General features: G+C 52.2%; 1 protein-coding gene across 1 annotated transcript in view; it reads right to left on the bottom strand.

The window, feature by feature from the left end:
- LOC101917653 (ankyrin repeat and fibronectin type-III domain-containing protein 1-like) overlaps nucleotides 1–27,639 on the bottom strand; it is a 209,135-nt gene that overhangs the window by 145,126 nt on the left and 36,370 nt on the right. Inside the window, exons 2-3 of the mRNA XM_027791883.2 lie at nucleotides 23,767–23,960; nucleotides 20,059–20,276 (exon numbers count right to left, since the gene is read on the bottom strand). Of these exons, the coding sequence (XP_027647684.1) occupies nucleotides 20,059–20,276; nucleotides 23,767–23,960 (412 nt within the window). The remainder of the gene's footprint in view (nucleotides 1–20,058; nucleotides 20,277–23,766; nucleotides 23,961–27,639) is intronic.

The raw sequence follows: 27,639 nt of genomic DNA, 5'->3' as shown, positions 1-27,639 counted from the left end.
GGAGCCACTGACCTGTTTCTGGAGACGCAGCATTACCCGAGATGCCGCCACCTCCCACCTGCCCCACACAAGGCAGGCACCAGAACGCCGACGGGCAAAGCTGGGGCTGGTGGCACAAGCACACAGCCCACCCAGCACCCTGCTGCCATAGTCTGCTAGACCAAAGCCTGGATAGCCCGAGAGTTTTTTGAGGCACACCAAATATCAGAAGACATTTTAAGACTTACCACTGTGAGTTGAAGCCTTCGACCAGTCTACCCAAATATTGCGTTTAATATGAAACGCCATTTGGTGCACAGCTGGCTGGTGCATGGCAGCCCCAGCTTTCACCCAGAGCTGAGCAGCCACCTTCAAACACGTGATGAGTCACATAATGAGAGTGAGGTTTTGCACAACACAATTCAGAAAGTGTCTGAGGAGTAAGCGCTTCTCTCACACTCCAGTGAAGACTCTCACACACAGCATTTTTAATTTTTACCCAATAATGTCCCCTGACTTTGGTGACTCCCCAGTGCTGCAGTGGCAGCTTTGGGGCTCCACGTGCCACTGAGCAGCTCCTCTAACAAGACCACAATACACTGGATCTCCTTCCACCCAGCCCTGGTGCCCAAAGACATGGCTGCACCACACATCTGTCACCTGCCAGTGCCGTAACAGTGCCACTTATGTACCATTTACAAAAGAGCTGCCCTTCCCCAGAAACCCAGCCTCTGGGCTTGACCACCAACCTCCGGGAAGACGTGCCTAAAAGCTCCCTGCCACCACCATGCAGCACAGGAGGATCACATGTTGTCTTGAAGAGCTCCCAGGACACTGCGATTCCTAAAGAGCAGGACCCACAGAAATACCACCACCACCCATCAAGCCTTCCTCTCATGATGGAGTTATGTGGAAGTTCAAAACTCCTCAGTGGACCTTATGAAAAACATCCAACAAGATCACAACAACCAACCAACCTTCTGAGGATCTGATGGCAGCCTGCCTGCCCTCAGCCATGTCATGAGGATTAATGTTTGCAGCTGGTAAAGACAGCTCCTCCTCCTCCTCCTCCTCCTCCTCCCTGCAGAGATGACCCTCCAGCCTTCCTGAGGGCACACAGCTACTGCTCACCATTGTTCTCATCACAGCCCTGATCCCCAGTTAGACCGTGCCCGTATGCTGGACCAGAGGACAGCCATCACTCACAGAAGTCTCAGCTTGAGGGAATGCCTAGTTTAAATAACTCACAGCTTTGCTCACTGCCTCATTTATGTTAAGCATGAGCCCATCTCAGCCCCACTCTGCTGCTTCCCAAGGCTGCCCCCAACCCTCCTCAGCCTGGCAGGTCCCACAGCTTTGGGGGTACGGCTCTCACACAGCCCCAGGCCATGGCCCCAAGCCCCCCCTCTGCCATCACTCCCACCAATGCCCTTCATGCCATTCCAGGAGAGCCGAGCAGACATCCCCCTCACTGTCCCCAGGAAGGCACCAGGAGCCAGTAAAGCACCCACAAGAAAGGTCGCAGGCATCTCTGGGGGGTTCGATGGGCAAATTGAACACGGTCTCTTGGACTCCAAGAAGCTGAGGAGCAAAAGCTACAGTCACTTCAGGAAGCTTTACAACGAGTTGTGGGATCATTTACCAGAAGAACCTCACACTAAGTCAACAGCAGCATGAACAGAGAGTACAGCTCCCAGGGACATAAGCTGGCAGGACTGCTTGCTCAGGGAAGCCAAGCCCCAGCAGTCAGGGAGAGACCTTCAGGTGACTGATCACTCACGCACCCACCCACACCACAGGCCAACGCTTCTTAGGACTGATAAATTTTAGACACACAATAAAAAGTCAAAGCCACAACTATAATGCACTATAAGGGGAGACTGCCGTTGTCACCTGCATCCCAGCCCCTGCTGCTGCGGGGCACATGCTGACCTCCAGCCACCCCGGGGACAACCAGCAACCCAGCAGTAGTGATGCCACCTCAGCCGCTGGGTCACCACCAGCCACCCAGCTCCAGCTCTCCACCAGGCAGAGGTGAAGCACCAGACCAGCTGGATGGCAATTTCCATGGCAACACAGGGATGCCATCAGCAGAGGATTAAGCTCCAGCAGGAGGGGAAGCAGGACCAGGGGGAGGGAGGCTGATCAACAAGCACTGCGACAGGGAGCTGCAGAGGAGCAGAGGCCCACGGCATTGATTTTCACGCCCATCTTCCCCTTTCAAGTCTTCTCTAGCATGAAAGTCCCAATTTAAATGGCAGACTTTGACACCATTAAAAGCTATCAGAGCATTTAACACACTGCCCCTTCCTCCCACGTCATCACACCCACGTCTGCCACAGAAATAAAGGGGACTGCAAGATCCAGACATCTCCCCGCAGTCCCGGCAAGAAAGTGCAGCAAATCTGCGTCACACAGAGAACCTTTGAAAGAGGATGAATGCTAAGTGCAGGGGAAAATGATTACTTTATTTGTAAAGACCATGTCTCTTGTCATTCTAATTCATTCCAAATCCTCCAGGCACTGGACAGCTGCAGGTTTAATCATGAATATACAAATCAGCAACACATGAACAACAAAGACAGCCTCCAAATGCAATATGGGGAGACCCAGAACTCTGTCTGCTTTGGCTGCCGCTCTCCCTCCTTTGTACAGAAAGGAAGGAGCGGATCGGTAAAGCCAGAACCTACCACCACACATCCAGGCAGCACAGCAGTGCCTCTCCCATTTACTCCTGGACATGGGAACACCAGCCTGCACCTCTCCCTCCTCCAGCAAAGCCTCCCCACCACCAAGAGGGAAGCAACAGCTGCACGGAGGACAGCAAAGGGGAGAGAAGAGGGAGGAGAAGTGAGGAAGGGTGGGCAGAGGCAAGGGCTGGTGGAAACAAGAGGCTGGAGGGGCTGAGAGCAGCTGGAGCAGCACAGACAACTCGAGTAGGTAGCTGGAAAGGAAAACCATGGGGCTTAACCTACACAAAACAAATGCGCCAAGTAACGGGAAATTGCTCACTTTGGTCTGAGCCTTGGCCAGGGCAGAGCACGAGCATAACACTGGTATGCAGAGGGTGGGTGCACACTCTCACCCCAGCCCAGCTCTGGGAAGCAGCACTCGCATCCCAGGTCCAGCCTACCACCGACACCCTGTTGCCTCACCTCCATCTCCACCCCAGGACCATCAGACAAGGCTCCCTCCAAAGAGTATGTCAAGCTCCCAGGTCAGTCCTGGGATGACCAAACACTAAAAGCAGAATGCTGACAATAATAATCAGTGTACATAAGAAAAAAGTCCAGCTCCCAGTTCTGCAAGGAAGTAGACAAGCATAACGCCTCCCCTCCACTAGCACCAGCTCTAAAGGCTCCAGGATTTTATAAGCGCATCAGCCCTGGTCCTCTTGGCAGAAGCACCTTATGGAAATGCCAGTGTCCCGCTCCTGGCCATGCATGCCTCCCGAGCCAGCCCCACACCTGCAGCCGACAGCCAGCCAGGCAAGAAACAGCAGCCTGCTGTGAGAGAGGAATTAACAGTATTAAGACCTTGTATGACAAATTCAATGTCAAAATAAACGACACTGGAGACACTCCACCAGCCAATCTCATTTGTACTTAAAATCCTAGGGTTTAATCCAAGAAAAGCATTTGTACCACATGGTGAAGGGTCGGGAGCCCCAGCCCAGCCAGGCTCTGACACCCAGGGCAGTCATGGCATTACCAGTATGGGATGGAAGTTCCAGGACACCTGCACCCACCAGCAAAACACCTGGTTCAACTGGTAAATCCAAAGCCCACTGACCAGGAAAACACAAATATCAATGCTTGCATGGACAAGCCCACCTTCAAGCCTTCAGGCAAACCTGAGCCCCTCGTACCCACAGCCTTTATGCCATGGGGCTGTCCAAGCTCCAACAAGGGGGGCTGCCCCCCAACCCAGCCACACAACTAGGCCTCCCTGGCCAGCTGTACACATCTGTGGGAACCATAATCTTGGCCATAAAGCCATAGCTTGGGGCTGGGACAGGGTGTCAGAGCAGCACTTGATGAAGTACTTGCCACTGCGAAATGCAGATGCAAAACCCCAGTCCCCCTGTGCCAGCTGTGGTGGCATCAGCCGGTTTTCCTGGACAGCCTCAAAGCCTCACCCACCCTCACTGGCAAAACCTCTTCCCACCAGCACAGACTCGGACACGGCCTCACCGCAGCCCTCCACTCCATCAGCGCCGCGCCAGCCGGGCTGGGGGGGAGGTGGGACGGGGACCCTAGGCCCCGGGGCAGGCGCTGAGCTGGCAGAGAGCAGCGCCCTGAGCACCCACTGAGATAGACGGTGGATTTTACTCCCCACTGTAGCCATAGGCTGGGCTTCATGTGCCCTGTCTCCTCCACGAGCTCGACAAGGAAAGATGAGAAAGCATGCACATCCCCGCGCCAAGCGTGAGTCACTCTGGGAATGGCAACAGCAACAAACCCACTCCCCTGCCCGCCTCTCGCGCCACAACTTATCTCCTCTCCCCACAGCAAGAGAGAAAGGGTACCCCCCACCCCCTTAAAAATCGCCTTTCTTTTTAAAAAAAATTCCTTGAACAAATGGCAGCAAATCCCAATGTGGAGCTGCACAATGGACACTTCAGTCTGCCCAGGGGAGGGAAAGACAGGACCTTCAATGCCTAAATAAATTCAATTTGCTCATTAAGAGGGGGCTGGGGAAGGTTAGGCGGAGGGTAGCGGTGGTTATTCACTTCCCCCAATTAACATTCCAGCAGCGCTGCTCTGCTTTCTAGGAACAATAACTTTTTCGAAAGGGGGAGTGATGCTCGTGGGGGCGTCGGATGGTCCTGGAGAAAGGAGACACGTCCATGCCTTAACAGGGTCCGAGTTTATGTATGATGGGAACCGCTAAACAAAACCAAGAATAAATAAAGCAAAGAGAACCTGCAAAATAAAACCCCTCACATCCCTAGACCAAGATTATTTGCCTTTGCTGCTGATCTAAATATTTTCTGCACAGGCCTTGGCAACAGAGAAGGAGGTGGCTTGTCACTGATTTGTTTATAAAAGGTCTCCAAATGTAGGGTAATTAAAAATATTTAGACCAGGCTTTGAGCCACATCATGCCCACAGCCTCCTGCGGCCCCACACCGACTCGCAGCAGCTAAGGACCTTGACTGCCCATGTTTTAAAGCAAAGCAGAGCCTCACCCCCTCCACCCTCTGCCAGGCTCTGTGTTGCTGCCAGCCCAGGCTAACAGGTGGGGTGGTGGGGAGGGTGGGCAGGGGGGTTAACCCATCACTGCACCTGCCGGGGAGGAAGGAACAACTTCCCAGCTTGTGGCTCCATGAGCCAGGACTCCTGCAGGATGAGCAGGGCTGGATCCCAGCCTCTCCTCTCTCCCGGGCTTCCTTCTGCCCCGAAAAATTCCCAGACCCCTTCACTGAGTCTGCCCATCACTCCACGACAGTAATTTATTTATTTCCTTCCCAAGACGAAAAATGTGCCTTTTCTTAGCATGGCCACTAATTTCTCCGATAAAGCATTTGCAGCACGCTTGGGAGCTCCCACTTGCTCTTGCAACTTCCCTGATGCTCTTAGGAGGGAAGCTGCTGTGCCTCAGTCCCCCCCCGACATGCGAGCCCTGCGATGGCACACACACACAGAAGACAAGGAGCACAAACCAAATGCAACCACAGTCACACCAGCGGGAAGGAAAACCACAGGAGGGGCTCTGCACACCAGACACTGCCCACCGTGGCCGGCCCCGCTCGCCGGCAGAGCCCTGGGCAGCTGCCACGAAGGGAGCACGTGGCAGGAGCGGAGGGCTTCCAGGCACGGGACAAAGCCCAACACCAGACCAAGCCGTGCCTATCACCATCTCAAGTGCTGCAGGCCTGAAAAGAGCAGGCTTGCCCTTGTAAAACTGAAAACAACCACTGAAAATGAGCGGGTCCATCAATACCCCACGGGCGTATGTGCTGGGGCGTATCTATTTCACCACTTTACAGTTTTGAAGGATTCCCATGAAAATCTAGCCCAAACAGACAGATGGCTAGAGCTTAGCATTCCCAGTCACCACCTATAAGCAATAACAGGGCACTCAAAAGCAGGACCCTGGCACGAGGCATGGCTGGACAGACGCCTCTGCAGGGGGAGGTCAGGCAGCGCTGGCTGTTAAGCTCAGTTATATCATCTATGGATGCCTACGGCCACAAGTAGGAAAGAAAAACACTTTGATCTGCTACACATGGGAACTGAAACCGGTTTGGTTTACCCTGCAGATGTTAAATCAGCACGTAAGTCCCATGCAAACATGCCCAACTAAAAAAAGCTCCCATCAGCACGGTGTTCAGCTGCAGCCAGCTTCAGCTCGGTTACGTCCTATCAAACAGGCATGAAGCAGACTTGAAGCTGGCAATATCCAAAGGTGCTCCAGTTATTTAATTCACTCATCCACAATACTCAAGTTGAAGATTTGCAGTTCCCCCCATTTGGCTTCTCAGATGACAAAGCAGCTTGCCAATTTACCAGGGGATGTGTAACCACATCAAGCAGCTCTTTGGTGCCAACGCCATCTCACAGGAAGAAGATGGAAGGATGGTAGAAAGGCATGCACCTACCTGAGAAGGCGCTTCCTCACAGGTTTGATGCAGAAAGTTTGGTAATGCTGTATTGGGTGACCAATATTGTCACCCTGAGGCACTTGGTTGCACAGCCCACAGAACCAAACATCCCTTGCAGAAGACCAGCCAGAGGTCTGGGGGAAAGACTAGCCTGGCCTGAAGCCCCACTAGCAGTCTCCAGCACACCTCCTGCTTCTTGCCCTGAATCCTCTCTGCAGGTGAAAACAAGGTCAACAGCAGAAAGGCTCCCAGGGAAGCTGTGTGGCTTGCGTGCTCTTCCTGGAGCATCACGAGGCTTAATCCCAGTGTGAAGGTGTCAGTGCCTTTTCATGGTAAGCAAAGGTCTGCAATCAGAACAAATCCTCTCTCAAGCCAGCATCAGGCACTAGGACTCTATTTTCCCCACTTTTTGGGCAGCCAATGCTCTGTCCTACCACCCAAGCAGCCACTGCACAACCTATTGCTCCAGAGCCAACACCACAGACACTCACCAGAGGTACCTTAAATGGCCACAAGGAACAGTAAGTGATCATTTCAACAAAAACCCGGATGAAATAGCTGAGCTGTGGGCTGGATTTGCTGTTGAATTTCAAGCCTGAAAGAGAAATCCAGCCATAAAAATGCAGAGGCCAACTACTGAAAGGAAAAGATCCCTGCCAGAGGGGAAGCAGAAGGAACCAAAACCAGACTTGGCACGTGCTCCCTTCCAGCCCTGGTGCACCACAGACCAGGCGTGTGTCTCCTCCTCACCATGCAACGCAGTTATTGCCATAGTTGAACACAGGAGAAGCTGAACCAGGGCCCAGGTCCAGCACAGCCCTATCTATGTCGCTAGGAGCCTCCCTACACAAAGCTCCGTACCTGGTTTCCTCCAACAATGCTTCCTCCCTCTCCTCCCCAGAGATAAGAGGGGCCCACGCAAGAGTATCGAGACCCCACCACCCCATAGGGAAAGTGGTGCACATAGGGTCTTTCCAGGACAGCAGCTCTCATGCTGCTTTCCTCAAAGTGTGCAGAAGCACTGCAACTTTTCTTGAGGCAGGACATTTCTCCTGTCAGGAGACGAGAAGATCCAGAAGTTTAATATTGTCATGCTGGTAGCTGGGCATCTCAGAAAACCTGTTCTCTCTGCCTTGAAAAGTCACTTCTGTAATAGCCGAAGAAAAGAGAGGGAAATTCTCACCCCCAGGAAAGCATAATTATGCCTTTCTATCCCACTGCCAGGTGGTCCTGGGCCCCAGCTGACCTTCTCCTGGGCTGCCTGGAGGCTTCAGCAAGGACAGATTCAGCAGGCTGGCAGCAAGCACACCCCTTGCCATTGAACAGCCTTCAAAGCCTCATCACGAGCTCCACAGCCAAAGCATCCCTCCCACCCCTCTTCAACATAGCCCCCCCTCCCCTAACCCTCCCGCTCCAGGGCGAGGACCAGCAAGGCTGAAGGTCTCACAGCTGCGGGCCATACAGCCTCCCCATCACCACCCCTCTGCAGCTATTCTTAGTCCTCTGGTGTGATCAGGCTCAGACTGGAGATGCGACTGCAGCAGCAGGAGAGAAGAAAAACAGCCTTCTGCATGTGACAGGCAAAGACTTCTAAATAGTCAGAGCAGAAAGAGGTACGTCTCCTTTATTTTCCAGGAGACCAAGACTCAACTATGCAAGTGGAGCAGCCTCCAAAGGCGCCTTACTCTCCACTGAAGCCTGGGCTATTTCTGCCTCTGCAAACGCTCCCTTGTAGAGATAAGGCTCAGCTTTCTGAGGCTCACAAACTAGTCATTAAAAAAAATTAAATCCAAGGTGGGAGAAGTGAGATAAACAAAATGCTATTAGGAACCCCCAGGTCTAACTGCCTCTCCTGTCACCGGGGCCCTCCTCTCGCCAGCACATTCCTGCCGCTAATGAGGCCCCACCGCTTCCTCCTCCCTCCTCAAGTTGCTCCTGGTGATGCAAATCCATCGTCTTTGTTTCTATTCTTGGAGTAAAAACAGAACCAAAGTAAATAGCAAAACAGCTCTTAGGTTTCAGGATCCTTTCTTTTTCCACCCTTCCCAACAGCAGCAAGGCTGTTGTTGCCGTCAAAGCGAGGTGACACCCGACCCCAGACATCATCCTGTTCCCACCGGAAATGCTCCACTTAATCTTCAGCCTCCAATATCCCCTTTGAGATCATCGCCAGCTCCTTCGCCGAACCTCTGCTCCTCTGTGCTCCTTGGGAGGCTTCAGGTGTCACTGCAAGCCTCTCAGCGAGCGAGAGTGCCTGCAGAGAGCCTGCCAAGGACTCTGGTGATGGCAGAGAGCTCTCCCCATCCCCAGTCCTTCTGCAGAAGGCTAGAGACACATCCCCATCAGACCTTCTGCCTTCCACCATCACCCCTGACTTGCCAAACTGGCTCCAGTCTGCACCCAGAGAGACCTCACAGTGCCCAGCGTGTTCCCACATGTCAGGGTAGGCACCAATGCACATGCACAGAGGGGGAGACACACAGCAGCCTAAGTTAGAGACATCACCTCTCCTCCATATGTGCCAGTGTCCCATGAAGCAGGGTGACCACTGCTGTGCCACAGCACACTGCCAGGGATGGTGCTTACACAAGGAGGGGCCAGTGCTGAAAATCATCTCTGCCACTGCCAAGCTCCCATGGAAGCTGCAGAGGCAGGAGGGACAGGTAGGGCAGTCTGTGCAAGAAAAAGCCCCATTCAGATACGGTTTCTGGTGTCTAACAACATCTTCAAAAGTCACCTCCTCCTTCCAGACCCAGTGGGGGTTCCAGGAAAGCCAAGCAGGCAGCAAGCCTTACCTCAAGTGCTGGGACCTTGAGCGCCTTCAGCAGGACGAGCACACTCTGGGTAGCAGCAGGCTCATACCCCAGCACTCTCTCCACCGTCATGGCCCATGCTGGGAAGCAGACAGCTGCAAAGAGCCAAGCCTCGGCTCCAGGGGCAGCAGCAGGGGAGAGCAGAGCCCTGACAGCACTCCTTAACCGCCAACAGTCAGATGTGGCCACTCCACTCGGACACTGCAACCTCCCAGTGCTTTGAGGAGCTCTGGCAGGTTTCCCCAGGCTCCCAGGTGCAAGGAGGAACGGGGAGACTGTGAGGATACAGAGGCTGAGGGAAACTCAGACCTCTGCAGTGAGGCAGGCATAGGTAAAACGAAGCCCTTCTTCCAGAGATGGGGGAATAAAAATCCGAGCAGCCCGCGGAGCTGCCGTGGGTACCGGTGCACCGAAGCGCAGTGCTGCAGAGACCTCTTGCAGCACACAACTGTTACTGCACCCATGCCCCGACACCACGGAGCACCCTTGGAGCTGCATGGTTTCTAACATAAAAAGCGCTTTACCACACGCTGGTGATTTAGCCTGTGCATCCCCGGACGGGCTGCAACTGGTGAGGCTTTGCAGCATCCAGCTGATGGCATCCAGCACATGTGAAGTGCCATCTACAGACAGCCACTACACTAAACTGCTCCTAGTTCTGCAGCTGAATCCACTTGCCATCTCCTTGAGTCTAGATGAAGCCACAATAGTGCCCAAAAGGGCTTATTTGGGCACAAGCACCTCTCTCTGCATGAATTTGCTTGCAGGGAAAGTACTTGAGTGTTTAAACCTCAGGCTGCTGAAGTACGTTCTTCGTTGGTACTCTCCAACAGCTTTTCATGAAAAGCGTTTTGGGGGTTGCATTTGCCAAGAGCTGCACCATTTGCTCATGTACCTGAAGCACCTGCCTTCCTCAGATCAAGAAGATGCAAAGACCTGCAGACTGTGAGCTCCAAGTTGTAAGATGACAGACTACAGCAACCAGATTTGCTGCCTGATATCTGGGAAAGTAAGAGGGCTCAAGAGGAAGAGCAAAAGAGCAGATCTACGAAGGGAAACACAAAAGAAGTCTGTAGGTGGACCAAGAGGCCCTGTGGTCAGCGGAGGATATGATTTAGTAATGCCTGCTCTGAGCAGTGACCAGAGTGGGATTCAGGGACCCACAACCACAAAGCCATCCTTGCTGGCAAACCACAGAGCCCAGAAGTAAGAAGGGAAAGAAATCGGGATGACAAAACCTACCAGATTGTGCACTTTGGGATTAACAGGAACAACCCCAGCATCCAGGACTTCTCCAGCTAGATCCAGAGGCCAGGAAGAACCTGGGAAGCAGACACATGGCCACTGTCACCATCACACCCAGCTGTCAGGAGGGGACAACAGCCAAAGGCAGGCAGAGAAGCTGTGCTGGGGAGAGGGACCTCCACACCCTGAACAGAAACTGGTCTGGGGGCTGACAGCACAAGTCCTTGTGCGTTCAAGCAAGATCGAGCCACCCAAGAGCCTTTGCTTTTCTATGCAGCTGAACCATTGCTGACTGCAGCCCAAAGCACCCCCAGCCCACCCCACATTGATGAGACCCCGGCCCGGGCTACAGCACCAACCAGACACCTCATTCAAGCTTCACATTGTGAGGCACCGGTCCTGCCATAAAGGAGGAATACTCCAGCTCATTAAATAATGTCTCACTTACTTTAAATCACTGTGGTTGTTTTCTTCTTTCACACAAACTTCAAATACCAAAGGACACAGTGCACATTTTTAGCAAGTCTAGCTTGGAGAAGCAGAGTAAAATTGGAAGTTGGCAAAGTGCTCTGCTTTCCTCCTCCTCAGCCCTGCTGCTTTCTGTGCATTTGATGCTCCTGGCCCAGAAGCAAAATTCTAATGCATCAGAGGCTGGGAAGTTGCTGCTTTTCTCTCTGTCAGCTGGTCGGATGCTCCCTCCACCATCTCCTGAGCCAGCCCCATGCTCGGCCAGCATTCCCATCCCTGCACACGCTGCACACGCTGAACCCAGGCTGCTCCTTCCCAAAGCAACGCCAGCAGAGGGAGCAGACACTGCAGGTCTGCATGGAAATTACAGCAGTTTTTAACTGCGGTTATTATACTTTGAATCTAGAGGTTATTTCCTAGTAGTTTGCTTAAGTTATTTGAAAAGGCCCAAGTCAGGACCACAGCCAGCCTGCATCCTCTCTTGTAAGAGCCCTGGGAAAGCATATATAGTTCGCACTACTATCCAGGCTGCAAAATGTCAGTATTCAAATCAAAACCAAAGCCCGTCCCTTGGCAATAAACGCCTTCCAGATTCAAGCACAGGGGCCCACAGCTACTGTTTATTTTAAAGCACTGTACTCTCAAAACCCTGAAAGACTGCCTATCAGCAGGTCTCACATCACTTACAACAAACAGGAGAGTCTTCCTACAAGTGATTTATGAATGCAATGTGGTTTTGCCCTATATTAAGCATTAAATAAACACCAACTAATAGATTTAAGAGACAAACTACTCAGTATTTTCTCTTCAGAAAACTGGAAAAATCTCTTTGAAGGCCAGAACTGGGAGGGAACACACACTCTGGCTCTGCCTGCAGGTTCCCACAACCCAAAGAGGTTTGCTGGAGGAGGCTGGTGCACCCCACCTGGCTGTAAACACTTTATACAACCTGTTACAACATCTATGCACCCACCCTGCAGATGCACTGAGCCTTTTGGCCGTGGGTGGAGGAAGGGGCCAGGAAGTGAGGATTTGCAGAGCGGAGGAGGGAAAAACTGTGTGCTGGTGTTTGCAAGCTTTCAGGAACCCGCTGTGGCCATGCGTTGGTGCTGACCAAATTACTGCACGTGATGGAGGTAAGCAATCAAGGTGTCTTCAACCACCCCTTTGCAAAGCCATTAAACCACCACTGATGGAGTGCTGTATGGTTACCTGCTGCTCACCTGGGATAGTCTCTGCTATCACCAGCGTTGTTGCTGAAGCTCGTAACCTTTCCATACTAACATGCTGGCTTTGGCCACAAACATGCCCTTACTGCAGGCAAAGCCTTCTTCAGCTGTCCTGGAAGGCCACCACAGGCACCAGCAAGGCAGCTGAGAGCACCACAGAGGTGCCCTGACAGCCAAAAGTTGCTACAGGCAGCTCCCACGCTGGGCCCTGCTCACCTAACCTCTGCAACAGGAGAATGTATGGCTAAGCCAGTGTTTTCTGAAAGGAAAAAGTAATGCTGTTTCTTGCCTGTTTGCAGCTTGCTGTGAAACATCACACTGGCTTGCAGCACTTGCGCATCCCCTTGCTCTCCTGTGGGGCTGTAAATCTTCCCAGTGACAAGTCACTAGTGCTTTCCCCACCCTGTAAATCCGTACACCTCTGCCCATCCCTGCTGTAGAGGCAGGCAAGCAATTAAACACGCACAGCTACACGCAAGGGTGGGTCGGAAGACAAGGCAGAGCTGAGGTGCCACCGCACAGACACCACAGCCCCGTCCCCGCCACCCACCGTGGGCACACACGCGGCAACGTGCTGGGAAATGCGGCCACAAATTTACAGTCCCCAAAGGGAAAGAGGGGAAGCCATGCAAAGCCAGGCAGGGTCAGGAGCTGCACACATTCATAGAGCTCCAGGGAATGAACTCTACAGGCACCACAGCCCCACTGTCCTGGCAGGTTGTCAGTGTTTCTGGCCATCTGGGCTTTGTGTAATACTTGGAGTTAATTTTCTTTTTCCTATTCTCATAGGCAAGTTCCCCATGGATCGCAGAAGGATGGGAAGGCTAGGAAGGTAAGCACAAAGCAGCAGCTGAGCATGGTTTGGGGGTATCAGCAATATTAGTTTGACATTCATACAGATAGACATCGCTCCAGAAAAACAAGACTTTGAATGATCTGCATTTGGACATTTAAGACCGACAAAATGCACCTTAATACCCCTCACCAAAACCCAGCTCCAGATTCCCCTATAAGCTGACAAGCAGCAGAGCATGTTGGCTGACACGAAACAGAACACCCCTCCCATCCCAACCACCAGAGTCACTTTTGCACAGGGGACCAAAAGCCCTTTGATGCAGCAGGGCACCGCCACATCTTCAGAGATGTTTAGCACACGGTAAAACATCCCCATGTGCCCAGACCCGTCTTTTCACACACAACGTGGTACCAAGGAAGATCTGGGGCAAGTGTTGAGTGAGGCTGCATCCCTCCATCCCTTCTGCACACAGCCATCCTCCCAGTGCTCCATGGCAACACCTCCAAGCTGCCCAACCCTTGCCCACATCTGGCTGAAGCGCCCAACAGGCACAGAAAGCCTTTGGGAAGCCTGGGAGGGGGAAGGGAATGAACAGAATAAACATCTATCCACCAGGAAGGCATGCTAAAAATGCTCCTGCAACGAGGGGGTCAATCCTGCTCCCAAGCCCTGAGCCCCAGCGGTCTGTATGCCATGGGCAGGATGGCAAGGGTGGGCTGACAGAGCCCAGGCAGGAGGTTTCACTGCACGGAGCACCAGCATGTGCTGCAGAAGCAACAGAGACAGGTAAACAAAATATTTGCCTGTCTCAGCCAAGCTCTCCAAGGCATTTGCATTCATAAGCTTCAGAGTAACCAAGATTTTACATTAAAAGCCCAAGGTGCAGAATAATTTCCTAGACTGCACTGGGGGATTTTCCCCCACCCTAATGCCAGAGATGCAGCCAAGCACAAAACAGCCCATGGTGGCGGTGAACAGGAGGAGAACCACCCTACAGCCTAATCCAGATTTTGAGAAAAATACCTACTGCTTCTCAGGGATCCCAGGGATCCATTACAGCTCAGAGACCTACTGCCCCGCAATGGGGGATGGGTGCCAGAGACACCTGGCTCCAGCAGCTCCAGCAGGAAGAGGAGCCAGTATAGCTGGCCAAAAACAAAGCTTAGCTGACCAAGACTCATCCTCAGAAGATGCCCTTGCTCCTGACCAAACCCCCTTCACACCCACCAAGCAAAGCAACAGCATCTCCCTGTGGCAAACAACACATAAGATCATTTCGGCCAGCACTGAGCTTGCACAGCATCTCAAACCCACTTCACTGTGTATCATGAGTGTGCAGCACATCCTTGATCCCCAAAAGAGCTGCATGGGTGTACCACCCCAGCTCGCTTGGTTTGCACTGTTTAATCACAGACGCCTGTTCCCAGTTTGGCTTTGTAAAAGTGGGATGTATTGCACTGCCCACATACACCACCAGGAACCCCTTCTCTGCCAGCCTGGCTTTGAGTGGCCCCCACAAAGCTGCCCCTCTAATTCCTCCCCACGGGAGACATTTCCTTTTGCACAGGGATGCTAGGAGCAGACCTGCTCTCCTCTTCCCAAGCCATCACTGCTTCTACTACCAGCACCACCAAGTATTTGCTGGGATGCTACAAGCTGTCATTGCAAATAAAACCACACTTGCCAAAAAAACGAGCCGGGTACATTTTGGTTTCAAGCATTACTGTGTCAGTTCACTCCCGCACTAATCTGCAAAGTGGTGTGATTCACAGGCAGCCTCTCTCCCCCGCTCCCAGGACTGCTCTGCTGCCTGCTTTCCAGTGAGTAAGCTGCTGTCTGGCTCAGGTGTCACATTATTTATCAGGTTCGTATAGCGTGAGGTTTTTTTAAATACTCATCAATGAACAATAGTCGGCAAGCAAGCAATTTGCCAAGGTGGGGCTGGGCACAGTTAGATGATACACACTGCACATCCTTCACCTGCCTTTGCATTTACCTCCTTAAGACAGTCACTGCAATTGTTCTTTGCAAAACTGAGGGCAGCATGTGTGTAGATCCAGTACAATTCTTGTTGCTTTACTCTGCCCCTTCATGAAACACAGTTGACTTGCCTCTTGTATGGCTCCAGCCTCTTTTTTTTTTTTTCCTCTTCCCCTTGTTTTTTTTGTTACACTGAACTACAGGGCACAAACAAGTATTGACTGGCTGCTTGCTAATGTTTTCTGAAATCAGAAAACAGGTATGAAAGTGTGTGGTTTTGTAGCAGTGTCAGAACATAACCAAATAAAAGCAAGCAAGCAGAAGAGTGTTACCACTGGTGTGATTTCATTGTCATTGGTGGGATTGCAGCAGGGCTGAGCCTGGCTGGCTTTGCTGTCACCGTAAGCAGGACACCAGAGCCTCCAACACCAGTTGCATACAGGAGACAACAGACTGCACCTAACAGACTTGGTAAATCCCTGCACACTTAGGAACAAGACCAAACTATCAGGATAACACAGAGATGGGTCCCACTAAGCAGAAACCATGCTCCATGCTCTGCCCAGCTTGCCTGGCAGCAACTACCCAGCCTGAGATTCTCACATCCCCCGGACCGGTGGTGCTCTGGAGCAAGGTGGCTTCTGCCCAGACCTGGGTACTCCAGCTGCCCAACATCACTGCAGTGTCCATCAGAACAGGGGGAGTTTCTGGACTGATCATTATCCACGGGAATAGGCGAACCTGGATGGATACACGTTGGCCAGTGCCTGCCTCCCTCTACAGCCCAGTGAGCACTGGATTTGATCAGGTTTCCGCCACAAAGCAAGTTTGTCTCCTCACTGCCTCCTGTTCCCAGGCCCTACCGTTCCGGTTTGCCTTTTCTCCTTCATTATGGGTTTTGTAAAGCAAGAATTACCTCTGCTCAACTCATCAGAAGAGCTTCCAAGATAAACAGGGCTCTAAGTCTTTCCTGGAGGGCACAGACATTTCATAACAGAGTGACTGCCTAGAAAATATACCATACAAAATAAAATCAATTAAAAAAAAAAAAAAAATCAGTGCATGAGAACACGCCCAGGAAAGCAACACAATCTTGAGTCTCACCTACTTGGAACATGCATGAATTAAAGCAAGCAGAAGCATCAGGCCAGCTGTGGCAGCACCACGGATGGCAGAGCTGTGGCACAGCCATGCCACCGGCTGCTCTCTTCCATCTCACCAGCCCAAACTGTGCATTGTGGAAGAGTTCACCAAAGAGCAGCAGCATTTCATTGCAGAGGAGCAGGGGGTGTCAGGATAGAGACCCAGTGCAAATCAGGCTAAGGACCAGCATGCCACGACCCCTAGCACTGCTGGCTCCTCCTCTTCAGGGAGCAGCAAGATCTGCACCATCAGCTTAACAGGTTTCCTTAGAACATCACAAAGTCACTGGGCAATACCAGAATGACTGGCCTAGATACAGAGTACTTCAAAATCCCAAGGGCAAAAAGAAGGAGTACAAATTCTCTCAGAGCCCTGCAGTAATCTGCACGGACTGTCCTAGCAGCCACTACAGACAGTGACTCAGTTCTGGGTCTCTTTTAATGCTCCCTATAGCTAATACTGAGTTTATAATAGGGTTAATTCTACCTTTAACGGTCGGGGTCCTGAGAAGACAAGAAGTTTCAGCACAGCCTGTAACAGTCATCGTTGCTCTCCTCCTCCCCCCAGGCAAGGGACACGGCAGAAGATCCCATCCCTGCTTCTTGCTGCCCATCTCAAAGGCAGTGTGGAGCCAGCCAGGCACAAAACCCAAAACAGGCCCTTATCCATCACCCAGAACAACAGGCGCAAGGGTTCGGAGCACAGACCCACCCCTGGCCATCACCCCATCACAGCATGGATGTGCTGGACCCACGGGGGCAAGGCAGGGGATCCATGTGAGAGACAGGTGCCAAAAAGCTATCAAATGCTCCTCTTGCTCAAAGGCGGAAATGTCACCAACATTACAAGCCTTAGAGGAGTTAAAAGGAAAGACTTATTAGAAAGAAAACTCATTCTGACAATCACAAAAATTGGAATTAATTTAAAATTCAAATTATGCAAATTCAAGCAATCTGTATGTGCAGATCCATCACATGCCAGCAGTGGGACCGAAGAAGACACATGCCACCAGCTATGTGGTTGGGGGAAATCCTCCTAGAGCTGGAGGAGGGTGGAAGGCAGGCATGCTCATCTCCGGCAGACAGGGGAAGGGCGGCGGCTCCTGGGGAACAGGGCCACACAGAATTTGCAGGTGCTCCCTCTGCACTGGCAGGGAAGCCAAGAGATGCCTGGGCAACACCAGCAGCACTCCAGCATGCCATACCCCAGGGGTGCAGGGAGGCAAGTCTCAAATGTTTTCACACAAGCCATAATAAATTCTCCCTTGCAGAAGCTTAGATGCCTGTGACCAACACGAAGCCTTCGTTAGGCAGAGAGCCTAATCAAATGGATGCGAGACAGCTGCACAGCACAGGCTCCATGTGGGCAATAGCTCTGCCTCATCCCCCATCCACTCTGCCAGGCTAGGGTCCCAGCTGCCCCCCAAAAGCCCTGTAATCAGGAGCCTCTCCCCTTGCTCAGCACTTCCCAAAATAGAAAGCCAAGCAACTGCATTGCAAGGCAAAGGCAGCCCGGAATGTCAGCACAGAAAGAGCAAAGCCAGAAATCTAATGTTACGAGCTGGGTAAGCGCAACAGCCTGGAAAAATGAATCAAGCTTTAAACATGGACCTTCCTGAAAGGTCCCAGATGAGCCACTGCAGAAAAGGCAAATCATATTCTCTCCTGTAAATGCTCTGCCATGCACGAGGAGAGTGGCTCTCAGCAGGCACTGCCTGCCCCACCAGCCACACTCAGAGCGGGGCTAGCCAGGGCACTGCGGGGACCGGGGGACACCGCAGTGCCTCCAGCACCAAGGTAGAAAGTAATTACCAAACAGTGGGAGGACATGGAGCCCAACCCTTGCTACCTGTTCTTGGAAATAACTTCCCCAGGTTGGCAGGACCTTTACCGTGAACTTAAAACCCAGGCTGTCCAGCTGTGTGGGGAACACTGGTCCCATACCAGCCCAAGCCTCAGCTATGGAACAAGCTGCCAGCTCAGCTTGCTGCATGCTCGCTTCCCTGAGCCCCTGCTGAAGGACCCTGTGATGCCCCTTCCAGGTAGGACGAGTCTGCTTTTCTCAGTAGGTCTCACAAGGCCACAGCCCATGGCCAAGCCTACAGCAACATCTTTTAGCTGCTAAAACAAACCAGAAAAGACATAGCAAGAAAAAAAAAAGCCAAAAAAGAAGACACATCATACGAAATTCCTGCTCTGTTCCTTGATGGATAGTCAGCTCCATGGGTACACCAAGAAAAGCTAAAAGTCCCCAAAACCTCATGAAGTCAAAGGCCAAAGCAAACCAGCCACAGACAGCACAAAGCAGGCAGTGGCTGACCCCATGGGCAGGCGGCAGGGGCCTGCCCCATCAGGAGCTGGGACCCCAAGCGCTGCTGGCTCCTCCTCTTCAGGGAGCAGCAAGATCTGCACCATCAGCTTAACAGGTTTCCTTAGAACATCACAAAGTCACTGGGCAATACCAGAACGACTAGCCTAGATACAGAGTACTTCAAAATGCCAAGGGGAAAAGAAGTACAAATTCACTCAGAGCCCTGCAGTAATCTGCACTGACTCTCTGCAAGCACCAGGATGTTGCTTGTGCTGAGCGCCCCAAGTCCTTCCATGCCTTTTGCACCACTCTGCACTGCAGAAGGGAGGCTGTGGGTGACAGATCCCACCGAGTTACTGAAAGACCATCTCTGAAAGAGGAACTGTCCCCCAGCATCTCCCCCCCACTCTCCTGGGTGCAGCTTCAGGCTGCAGAAGGCTGACAGACAGATAAAGCAGACATAGGTGCCTCACCCAGCTGCAGGACCACCTCATCTCCAACATCTTTCGGCCACTGATCAGACGCCCCGTCCTGCTTTTGCTCATCTCCATCGCTGAGGCATCCCAAGGCAGCAGCTCCCACAGAGCTGGTTCACAGGTGCCGCTGGCAGCACCAGGGTTGTGACCAGCTCCCCCAGACTCACCCCCATGGGCATCCACTGCTGCAGTGCACAGAAAAGCATCAACACGCTGCTGAGGTCGGAACTGTCCTCCCAGGGAGGAAAGGAAAACTTTGGGTTGCATGGGCACTCACCCCCCATTCTGCTCCCATTGTACTGATGCTCTCACCCATTGCCAACCAACATCAAGTGTTTTTCAGCACAGGGACACCTGAGCCCTCATTACAACCCCAAGGACCATAACGAGGCAGGAGGAAGGCCATACGAACTCCTGTATCGGGTGTCTCTGGGAAAGAGAAGAGACAAAGCCCATGAAACATTGATCAGAGTCCCCTGCAGCTGCAGCGCAGCCCTGACATGTCCCTGCTGTCCTGCCACCAAGATGCTCCAGAGGGCCAGAAAGGGCTGAGCTGCCCCAGGGTCTCAGCGCTGGCTCGCTGCTCGCCCCAGCCCCTTGCCGCACCCGTCCACTGGCCCAGGGCAAATCCTTGCAAAGACACAGTTGCTCAAGCAGAGGACAGGAAAACTCATTTCCTACTTTCAACCTTGTTTCATACTTCGGACAGCAGCGCCCAAGAAACAAGGCACCATCCCACACATCGCCTGGCTGAGCAACAGCCACCTCTGAGCCAGCGACAGCCGGCGGCAAGCGGGGAGCCAGAAACCGGGGAGCCAGGCAAAGCAGGCAGGGGCTCTGCCACGGTGTGGGCAAACTCGAGCTGCTGCCACCATCTGCTCCACTAGGCTGGAGCAGCCTCTTTTTCTGTTGATTTAGTAATGCTGCACATAAAAATAGCTCTCCGACACGTTGGTGGTTTTGGGAAGCTACATGCCTGTGAATGCAGAGGGCCAGACACCCCGGTACTCACAAATTGCCGCCGCAGCTTGGTCTTGACACGCTCAGCCTTCGTCTCTGTCGGGTGGACGGCATAGCTGAGGGACCCCAGGTGGTTGTCAACTGACAGGCTCTTCCTCATGTAGAAGGACCGGGTGCGGAAGTAGCTGAATGGGGCATCCTCCACCGCCGTGCTGAGCTGGGGGTCCCTGGGGGGGTCTGTGCAGTCATCCTCCAGCCGCCACGCCTCCCCTGGGGAGCAGAAGTACACACCATGCCATCAGAGCCACAGCCCAAGCCACATCCTACCCCTCCAGCCCAACAGTGGGGATGCCCAGTGGACAGTCCGGACCCCCGTGCCCACCCCACACCCACCAGCCATGGGGTACAGGTGATGCAGAGCTCCCTCCCTGGAGGAGGTGGTACATCCCTGCCGCATGCCCTGGTGCACGCCTTGCCCCCGCCTGCCCCAGGCGATGGCCCCTGCTCTCACCCTGTTCAGCCTCATGTACCCCCAGCCCCCAACAGCCACCCCTCCAGGCAGGAACTGGGCAAATACAGTTGAGCACAATGAAGTCTTGGCCAGAGTCAGGGCCTCCAGGTGCTACTGCAGTATGAATATTACTACTCAGAAAAAATCAGCAGACCAAAATCCTAATACTTTAAAATTTCCTGCTATTTAACTCCAAGTTTATCCCATTTAAAAGGGTCACTTATAATGAAATAAAAAAATTCACTCATTCTTCCTCCCCTCAAGTCCAATAAGATGTTCCACATTAGAAGTAAATGTTTGGGGCTTTGTTTTGCTTTTTAAGAAATACAGATCGTACAGTCAGAACCCCATGCAGCTCTTGCTGCTGGCATTCATGTTACACACCTGTATCAAACCTCTCTCCTGCAAGTATTCACGTGCTCTGTGCTTGGCGATGATAAATTTTGCTTTGTGAATGGGAAAACTGAGGTACCACAAATGTTGCAAATCGCAGATGGATTTACTGCTATCTTCTCCTCCAGAAAACTCTTTATGACATGGCCAAGAGCAAATCAACAGCCAAACCAAGGAAAGAAACCAGACCTCCGGTCTCCAAGCTCCTTGCAGCACCATCTGATGCAGCACTGCAGGGCTAGAGAGCCTGGAGACAAAACCTCATTGACGTTGAGAAAGCAGCGGCAGCAGAGGACAGTCAGCATCACGCAGAGCTGGCACTCCCAGGATAGGACCAACCACATTTCATTGCAACAAAAGAAAAAAATATAACAAAACACAACAGGAAATGTCTCCATAATATCACTGCTCTGCTCTTTTCTGAGCAGCTTGGATGCCGCATGCTTTTTGCTGCCAACCTCATCTTTACATCTGGAGTTTGCCCTGCTTCCCACCCCCCAGCCAAAATCACTTCTCAATAGCCATAGCAAACAATAAAACCCTCTTGCTCAATTCTTGTAAAAATAATCAATTATTAGCTATTGCAGCCCAAAGGGCATCTCACATGATTGTCCAGAAACTCCCCGCCTCCTGCAGCCTCTGCCCAAAGTAAGATCATTTGTCTCTGGTTTCTGAAAAACCTGCCATCTTCGAGCGCAAATGACTGTGTCCCTGCTACACTAAGGCAGAGGAGCAAAACACTTCGAGAGTTCAAAGCAGATAAAGGCGCAAAGGTAAAAACCAGCCACAACTCAGAGAGTGAAGTCCAGTTTACCCAGCAAGGCTGAGGGCTTCACATTGAATATGAGACACGGGCTGGACTACCTGTGACCAGCTGCTCCATCTTCTGTGGCTCAACACACACATCCCTCCCTGAGACTCCCCGAGCTTCTTAGGGTATTAAGACAGCTCACTGCACGCAAAGTCCTGCCAGTGGATCTGAAGGCACCAAATCAAAACCAGCAGAACCAAAAGGACAAGAGGGAAAAGGCAGACAGCTTAAAAACGCGAACAAAGAGGCAACCTGGAGCACAGTACTACCTAGCATCACATGTGGGGTTTTTTTTTCCCTCCCCTACTTTCAATTTAATAAGCTGCTGCTGCTGCTTCTCTCCAAATGTCAACTCATACAACACAGGAACTGCTGTTTGAAAGCTGTGATTATTCAACGCACAAACACGTCAATCGAAGCCCAGATCCAGACTGCCACTGCAAGATAGCATCACTCCGGGGACACAGCAGGAAACGCCATGACACCGGCGCTGAGCCCGGGACAGGCCCACCCCACACGCAGGAAAGCCACACATGGAAGGAGAAACCAGCCTCACTACGCCACGTCCATCTACGATGGCTCAGCCACCACCTGCGCCACCCTCTGTCCCCTAGAGCATCCTCTCCCAGCCCCACGGCGTGCCCAGACACAGCCCCCATTGCTCTGCCACCCTAGGCAAGGGAGGGCCAGGGATGCATGCTGGATGCAGCCCACCTGCCAGGGTACCAGGTAAGGGACAGCCACCCGCAGTACCCACTGCTCTGTGTGGGACACCTCTCCCAAGGACAAGGAGTTGGGTTTCAAGCCCCACAGACCAACCGGGTCACATCTGATCTCACTGACACAATTTCCCAAGGATTTCATTACTCTTGGTCTCTCCCCCATCTCTCCAAGGGGATACAGGCAGCTGCATCCTCCAGCTGGACCAGAGGGCTGAAAGGAAAACCACGGGTCCCGCATGCAGCAGAGCACGGCCACATGGGTCCTGCACACACCCAGGAGCACCGCTGCGATGAGTGTGGCAGGACAGGCTCAGCGAAGTGCCAAGATGCTCTCTGTGCATGCCTTTTAGGAGAATGAGTAGCACCAGGGAATGAAACACAGCCTGCAAAGCATTAGGATTATTTGTTCAAGGGTTTGGACAGCTGCTCTACTGGGTAGCTCACAGTGATCTGTGAGCAGGTTAGATTTAAAAGAAAATTTAAAAAAACCAAAGGTGCCATTTGAAGGGAGTTGTTTTATAAGGATTTTATTTAGCACCAGATTGTCAGCCCTGGCTTGCAGGCCTTATCTTTGTTTCAGTGCTAATAATCCCTTTCCCCATCATTCTTATGGCCCCAGTGCAATCCTGCTGGCACCAAAAGCACTGAAACGCTTTAGCCATCAGCAGTTCTGCCAATAAACTTGTTCAGAGCAGCTGGCCCAGCCAGATTAGTATTTCATCAGGATCAGCATAAGAGTAGAAGAACATGATAAAAACCCTCAGCTGACCTGAAGGTCAACACACACCACCAGGCTGGGGAGCGTTTGCTACAGCAAACCCCCATCCCAGGCCAGGATGACGGAAAGGGCACAGTAGTGTCATTCCATGCCACTGCTCCCGATGGGCACCAGCAACAAGTGCCCTGAAGCCACTTCACACTATAGAAAAGCACTTTGGCTTGTTGCAAAAGCCGGAGAGCCACTAAGGCAGCAGCTCACCCTGGCATGCATAGCCAGGAGATGCAGCTTACCCAGAGGCAGAAGGCTCCAAGCATCACCTCCCCACACCGGATGGTTTCCACGAGCCAACTCTGCTTTTTCACAAGCGTAATATGAAAGATAGAGAACTTTAAGTAACGGGCTCAAAGAAAGGCTCAGAGAGGGGCAAAACACCCCAAACCTCATCAAGAAAGGCTGGTTTTGGAGCAGGATAAACCCCACACAGACTGCAGCTGGATTTATTTTGTTATTTGTGCCCCTGGTGAAGCAGGAAATATTTGCTAGGATTTTGCAGGCGCCTGGCAGAAAGGGGTGGAAGCTCACCACAGCACGGCAACACTCACCAGTGGAAGGGACCGTGCAGCCTTTCTGGTGGTCAGAGGCCGAGTGCTTCTTGTAAGGCTTCTGCTCCGGCATCTCCTCCCTGTACGCCGTGGAGTCGAGGAGGGGAAGCCTGCTCAGGACTGGGGACTGCGGGATGCTGGGCAGCGTTCGGGACTTCCCCAGGAGTGGTCGCTGCAGCTTTCTGTCCAGAGACCTTGGGGGGACAAAACACAGGGCATACCCCTTTCAGTAGCTCCTTCAAGCCAGAACCCTTCTGTAACACACATTACATGCTGCCACCAGCCTGAGAGCACACGGTCCTTCCCAACGCCACACTGCACCCTTCATTTGCAAAGCTGCTGCTATTTCAGTAGAGCCTTCTCCCTTGAATAGTGTATTTTAGTTAGGATTTGTATCTTGAGCTGCAAGCCATAACCAGCAAAAAAAGCACACGAAGCATTCTAGGACCCACCCCACCTCAAAACTCAGACAAACAGAATTAAGCAAGTAAACAAACCAGTGGGTTCAAGACTGAAGCGATACAGATTGCCCTACTTAGCACTGTCCGAGACACCAGAATGCTCTTGGTGGCGGAAATCAGGTTACTCAGAGGTCCAGGGACATGTGCTATAGGGAAGGTCCAGACTACAGCAAGACAGACTCACACAGCAGGCACTGTAGCAGTCACAAAGGTGTCGTGAAACATATAGAAACACAAGGTCAAGATCTCCACGAGGTCAAAGCTCAACTGAGTTTGATGATGAGGCTCAAAAGTTGCAGGGGGAACCAAGACACACGTCAATGTGTTCACAGCATGACCACAAGCTGCTGCCTCCTCCAAAACCCCAGAGCATGCAGAGCCTCACAGTGGGACATGGGAGCAGGTCCCCTTTCTCCTGTTTCACCCCACCACCTCCCTTAAGGGATGCTCCTCAGATGCCATCCTCAGGGATGACACTAGCCTAGATCATGCTGCAAAAATCCCAGAAATGGGATAAAAAAGAAAGGATGCCTAGCAGCAGTGTGGTGTGAAGGATGCAGGGGGATCACCCTGTGCCAAGGACTACAGACTGGGACCACCTCAAAGCTGTTCCCCTGGCCCCGCTGTTCCAGAGCCCACACCTGAGCCTGACCGAGGTCACCAGCACACCCCCAAGGGGCTTGACCAAGAGTCCATCCTCACACAAGGCTGTTGCTAAACCTCACGCTGCATTGTATGAAGCCTTCAGATTTCCATCCAAAATGTAATTCTTAGCTGGTTTATGCTCATTTGTTCTTGTGCCAATATTAACCTTTAGATTAAATTATTATTCCCCCTCTCTGGTGTTTGCTCCCAAGATTAATTTCCATCATACCGCACTCACAGCCCCTTTTGGCCCATGTTTTCCTAGGCTGATTAAAGCAAGTTCTTTCTGTCTCCTCTCACAAAATGAGCTTCCGTTCTCCATGGTTGTTTCCACACCCTTTGCTTTCTCCCCCTCCAGCTCAGACCTGGCACCCTCCACCCACCCCAGAGCGCCACGCAGAGCTGAGCTCCCAGTGCAGGCAGCAGGGCAAGTGCTCTGCCTCCCTCTCTATCACAGCACTAAATTGTATCTTATTTCCACTAAGCCGGTCCTCAGGGTCATGCAGGGAAAGCCTATCATTGAAAAGCTCCTGACCCTTGGCAGCTGCCTGTCACTGCTACGTTTATTATGATCACTTTTCTCTCCCTTTACAGATGTGACAGCAGCTCCCAACTGGTGTCGACGTTCGATGTAGTCCACGGGCGAGCAGCAACATGGGGACCGTGGCAGAGCTGCGGTGCCACAAAGCCATCTCCTGTGGGATGGCAATGCCTGTGCATCAGGCATGGAGCGATGGGCAGGCAGCGCTCAGGCAGAGGACAGGAGCCACAGGTGCCGGGAGGCGGGTGGCCACCACACTCGCTGCTGGGGCCTCCTACCCAGATGATGACAGATGTGTCTGTAGGAGCAAGGTCAGGGAGTGCATTTTGATGTTATGGTTCAGAAATGTATTACTTCCTGTGGTAATCACATTTGCTTTTTATTCCCAGGTGATGCTGCTCTGCTCCACAGAGCTGCTCCTGAGCACTCAACAGGGACAGCAGTGCCCCAGCCCTGCAGAGGCACTGCCATAGCAGCACCAGGCGCATGGCCCCACGCTTCACTTGCGTCGACATGAAAACAAGATACACCAGGATATACAAAGCCAGAATTAGCACCCGGAGTTGTTTCTATTTCAGTAAAACGTATGTACCTCTCATTGTAACACATCTCACTGGCACAAGACAACAAGGATGTAACTTAACACATCACTGTGCTGCATAATTGAGTCCTGGTCTCTGCTGGAGTTCAAAACGTTCTTTTTTTTTCTTGCATGTAATATTCAGTTCTTTTAAATGCACCTGTGTATAGCTCCATCACCTGCAGAATGGCATTAGCATTTTAAGCATCAACATCCCTTTGTGCCTACAGTGCCACTCACACAAATCACACGGGGGTAAAAAGAGAAGAATTCACACCCTTAGAGGAGCAATTTTTAAGTTGCATAGCTGCAGACAATGATTTATATCAGAAAGAGCAAAGCAGTCAGAAACCTGTTTAGATCTGAAATCTGAACTCAAATTGCCAGGCACACTCTGGCTCTGCAGATCCACCATCCCATGAGCAACTCCAGAGGCCTCAGCTGCAACTGGCAGCTGGGACCTGGTACCACTGGGAAGTCTACATATGCTTCCCAGGCAGGCTCCACAGCTAGGTGTTATCAAGGATACCACATCCCATTAGTAAAGATCCCTGATGGAGTGTAAAGCTCAATTAGAAAAGCCACAATCGATGCTGTTACAGCCTGTATTTAGCTACTGTTCAGCATTTTGGTAGAAAGGAGAGCACATAATGAAGTCTTGGTAAGGGTGGAAAAATCCTTCTGGCTGCATGCGAGAGCTCAGGCAGGAGCCCAGTGACAGCTCCATCACTCCCAGTCCACGGCCAGATGGAAAAAACATGAGAACAGTCACCAGGGCCAGGTCCCCTGCCACCAGCCCTGGGGACAGCCACAGGCCACAAGCTGGTTGTGCCAGGCAGGGTGCAAGCCCACAAGCCCAGATGACTGCTCTAGCATCCCACCCCCCAAGCCACAGCCCATGACACACAGAGGACATGGATGCTTCTTCTCCAGGCTTTTATTGAAATCAAACAGGCTAACAAAAAAGCCACTGTGACAGACAAAAAAAAAAAAGGGGGGGGGCACAAAGAAACAGAGGCGGAACACATCTCAAAAGATGTGCCATGTCCAGCACCTTCCCCATGGTGATGTCTTTACCAGATGGCCTCTTCATCACCCCAGGGAAAGAGAGGGGAAGGGCTGAGCAGAGATAAAGGGAGGAATAAAGAAAAGGTTAATGCAAGTTAAACCAGGGAAAGCCAGATCCTGCAACCCCCCTGTACACACACACCCAGCCTGCCCTCCATGCTTATTTCAATGCGGGAGAAGCTGCTCTCCAGAGGCCACTTCCCAGCCCAACCTAGACAGGACAGAGTCCCCAGCTTACCCAGGGGAAGGATGGAGGAGTCACCATGCCAGCCATAGCACAAAAATCCAGCAACGCAACAGAGATAGCAAGCAGGAGGGAAAAAATAACCCTAAACCCTCTACTGACACAACCCAAAAAGAAGCCCAGTAAACCTCACCCATTTACACCTCCAGCACATCTCCTGGAAATGCCTGAGGACAGTGACCCTCCCAAGACATTCCAGTCCTGGGAAGAGGGAAGCCCTCACCCTGCCACAGTGCTCAGTCCCAGCAGCTCTCAGACAAACCCGAGCACACACTGTGCTAATCCAGCTCCCCTGAGTCTTCCCAGAGCCAGGCTGCTTGCAGAAAATGGGAAG

Source organism: Falco peregrinus, chromosome 5, assembly GCF_023634155.1.
Source record: "Falco peregrinus isolate bFalPer1 chromosome 5, bFalPer1.pri, whole genome shotgun sequence".
NCBI classification, from domain to species: domain Eukaryota; kingdom Metazoa; phylum Chordata; class Aves; order Falconiformes; family Falconidae; genus Falco; species Falco peregrinus.
Note: the sequence above shows the minus strand (reverse complement) of the source record. Positions and strands in the feature narration are given on the sequence as shown.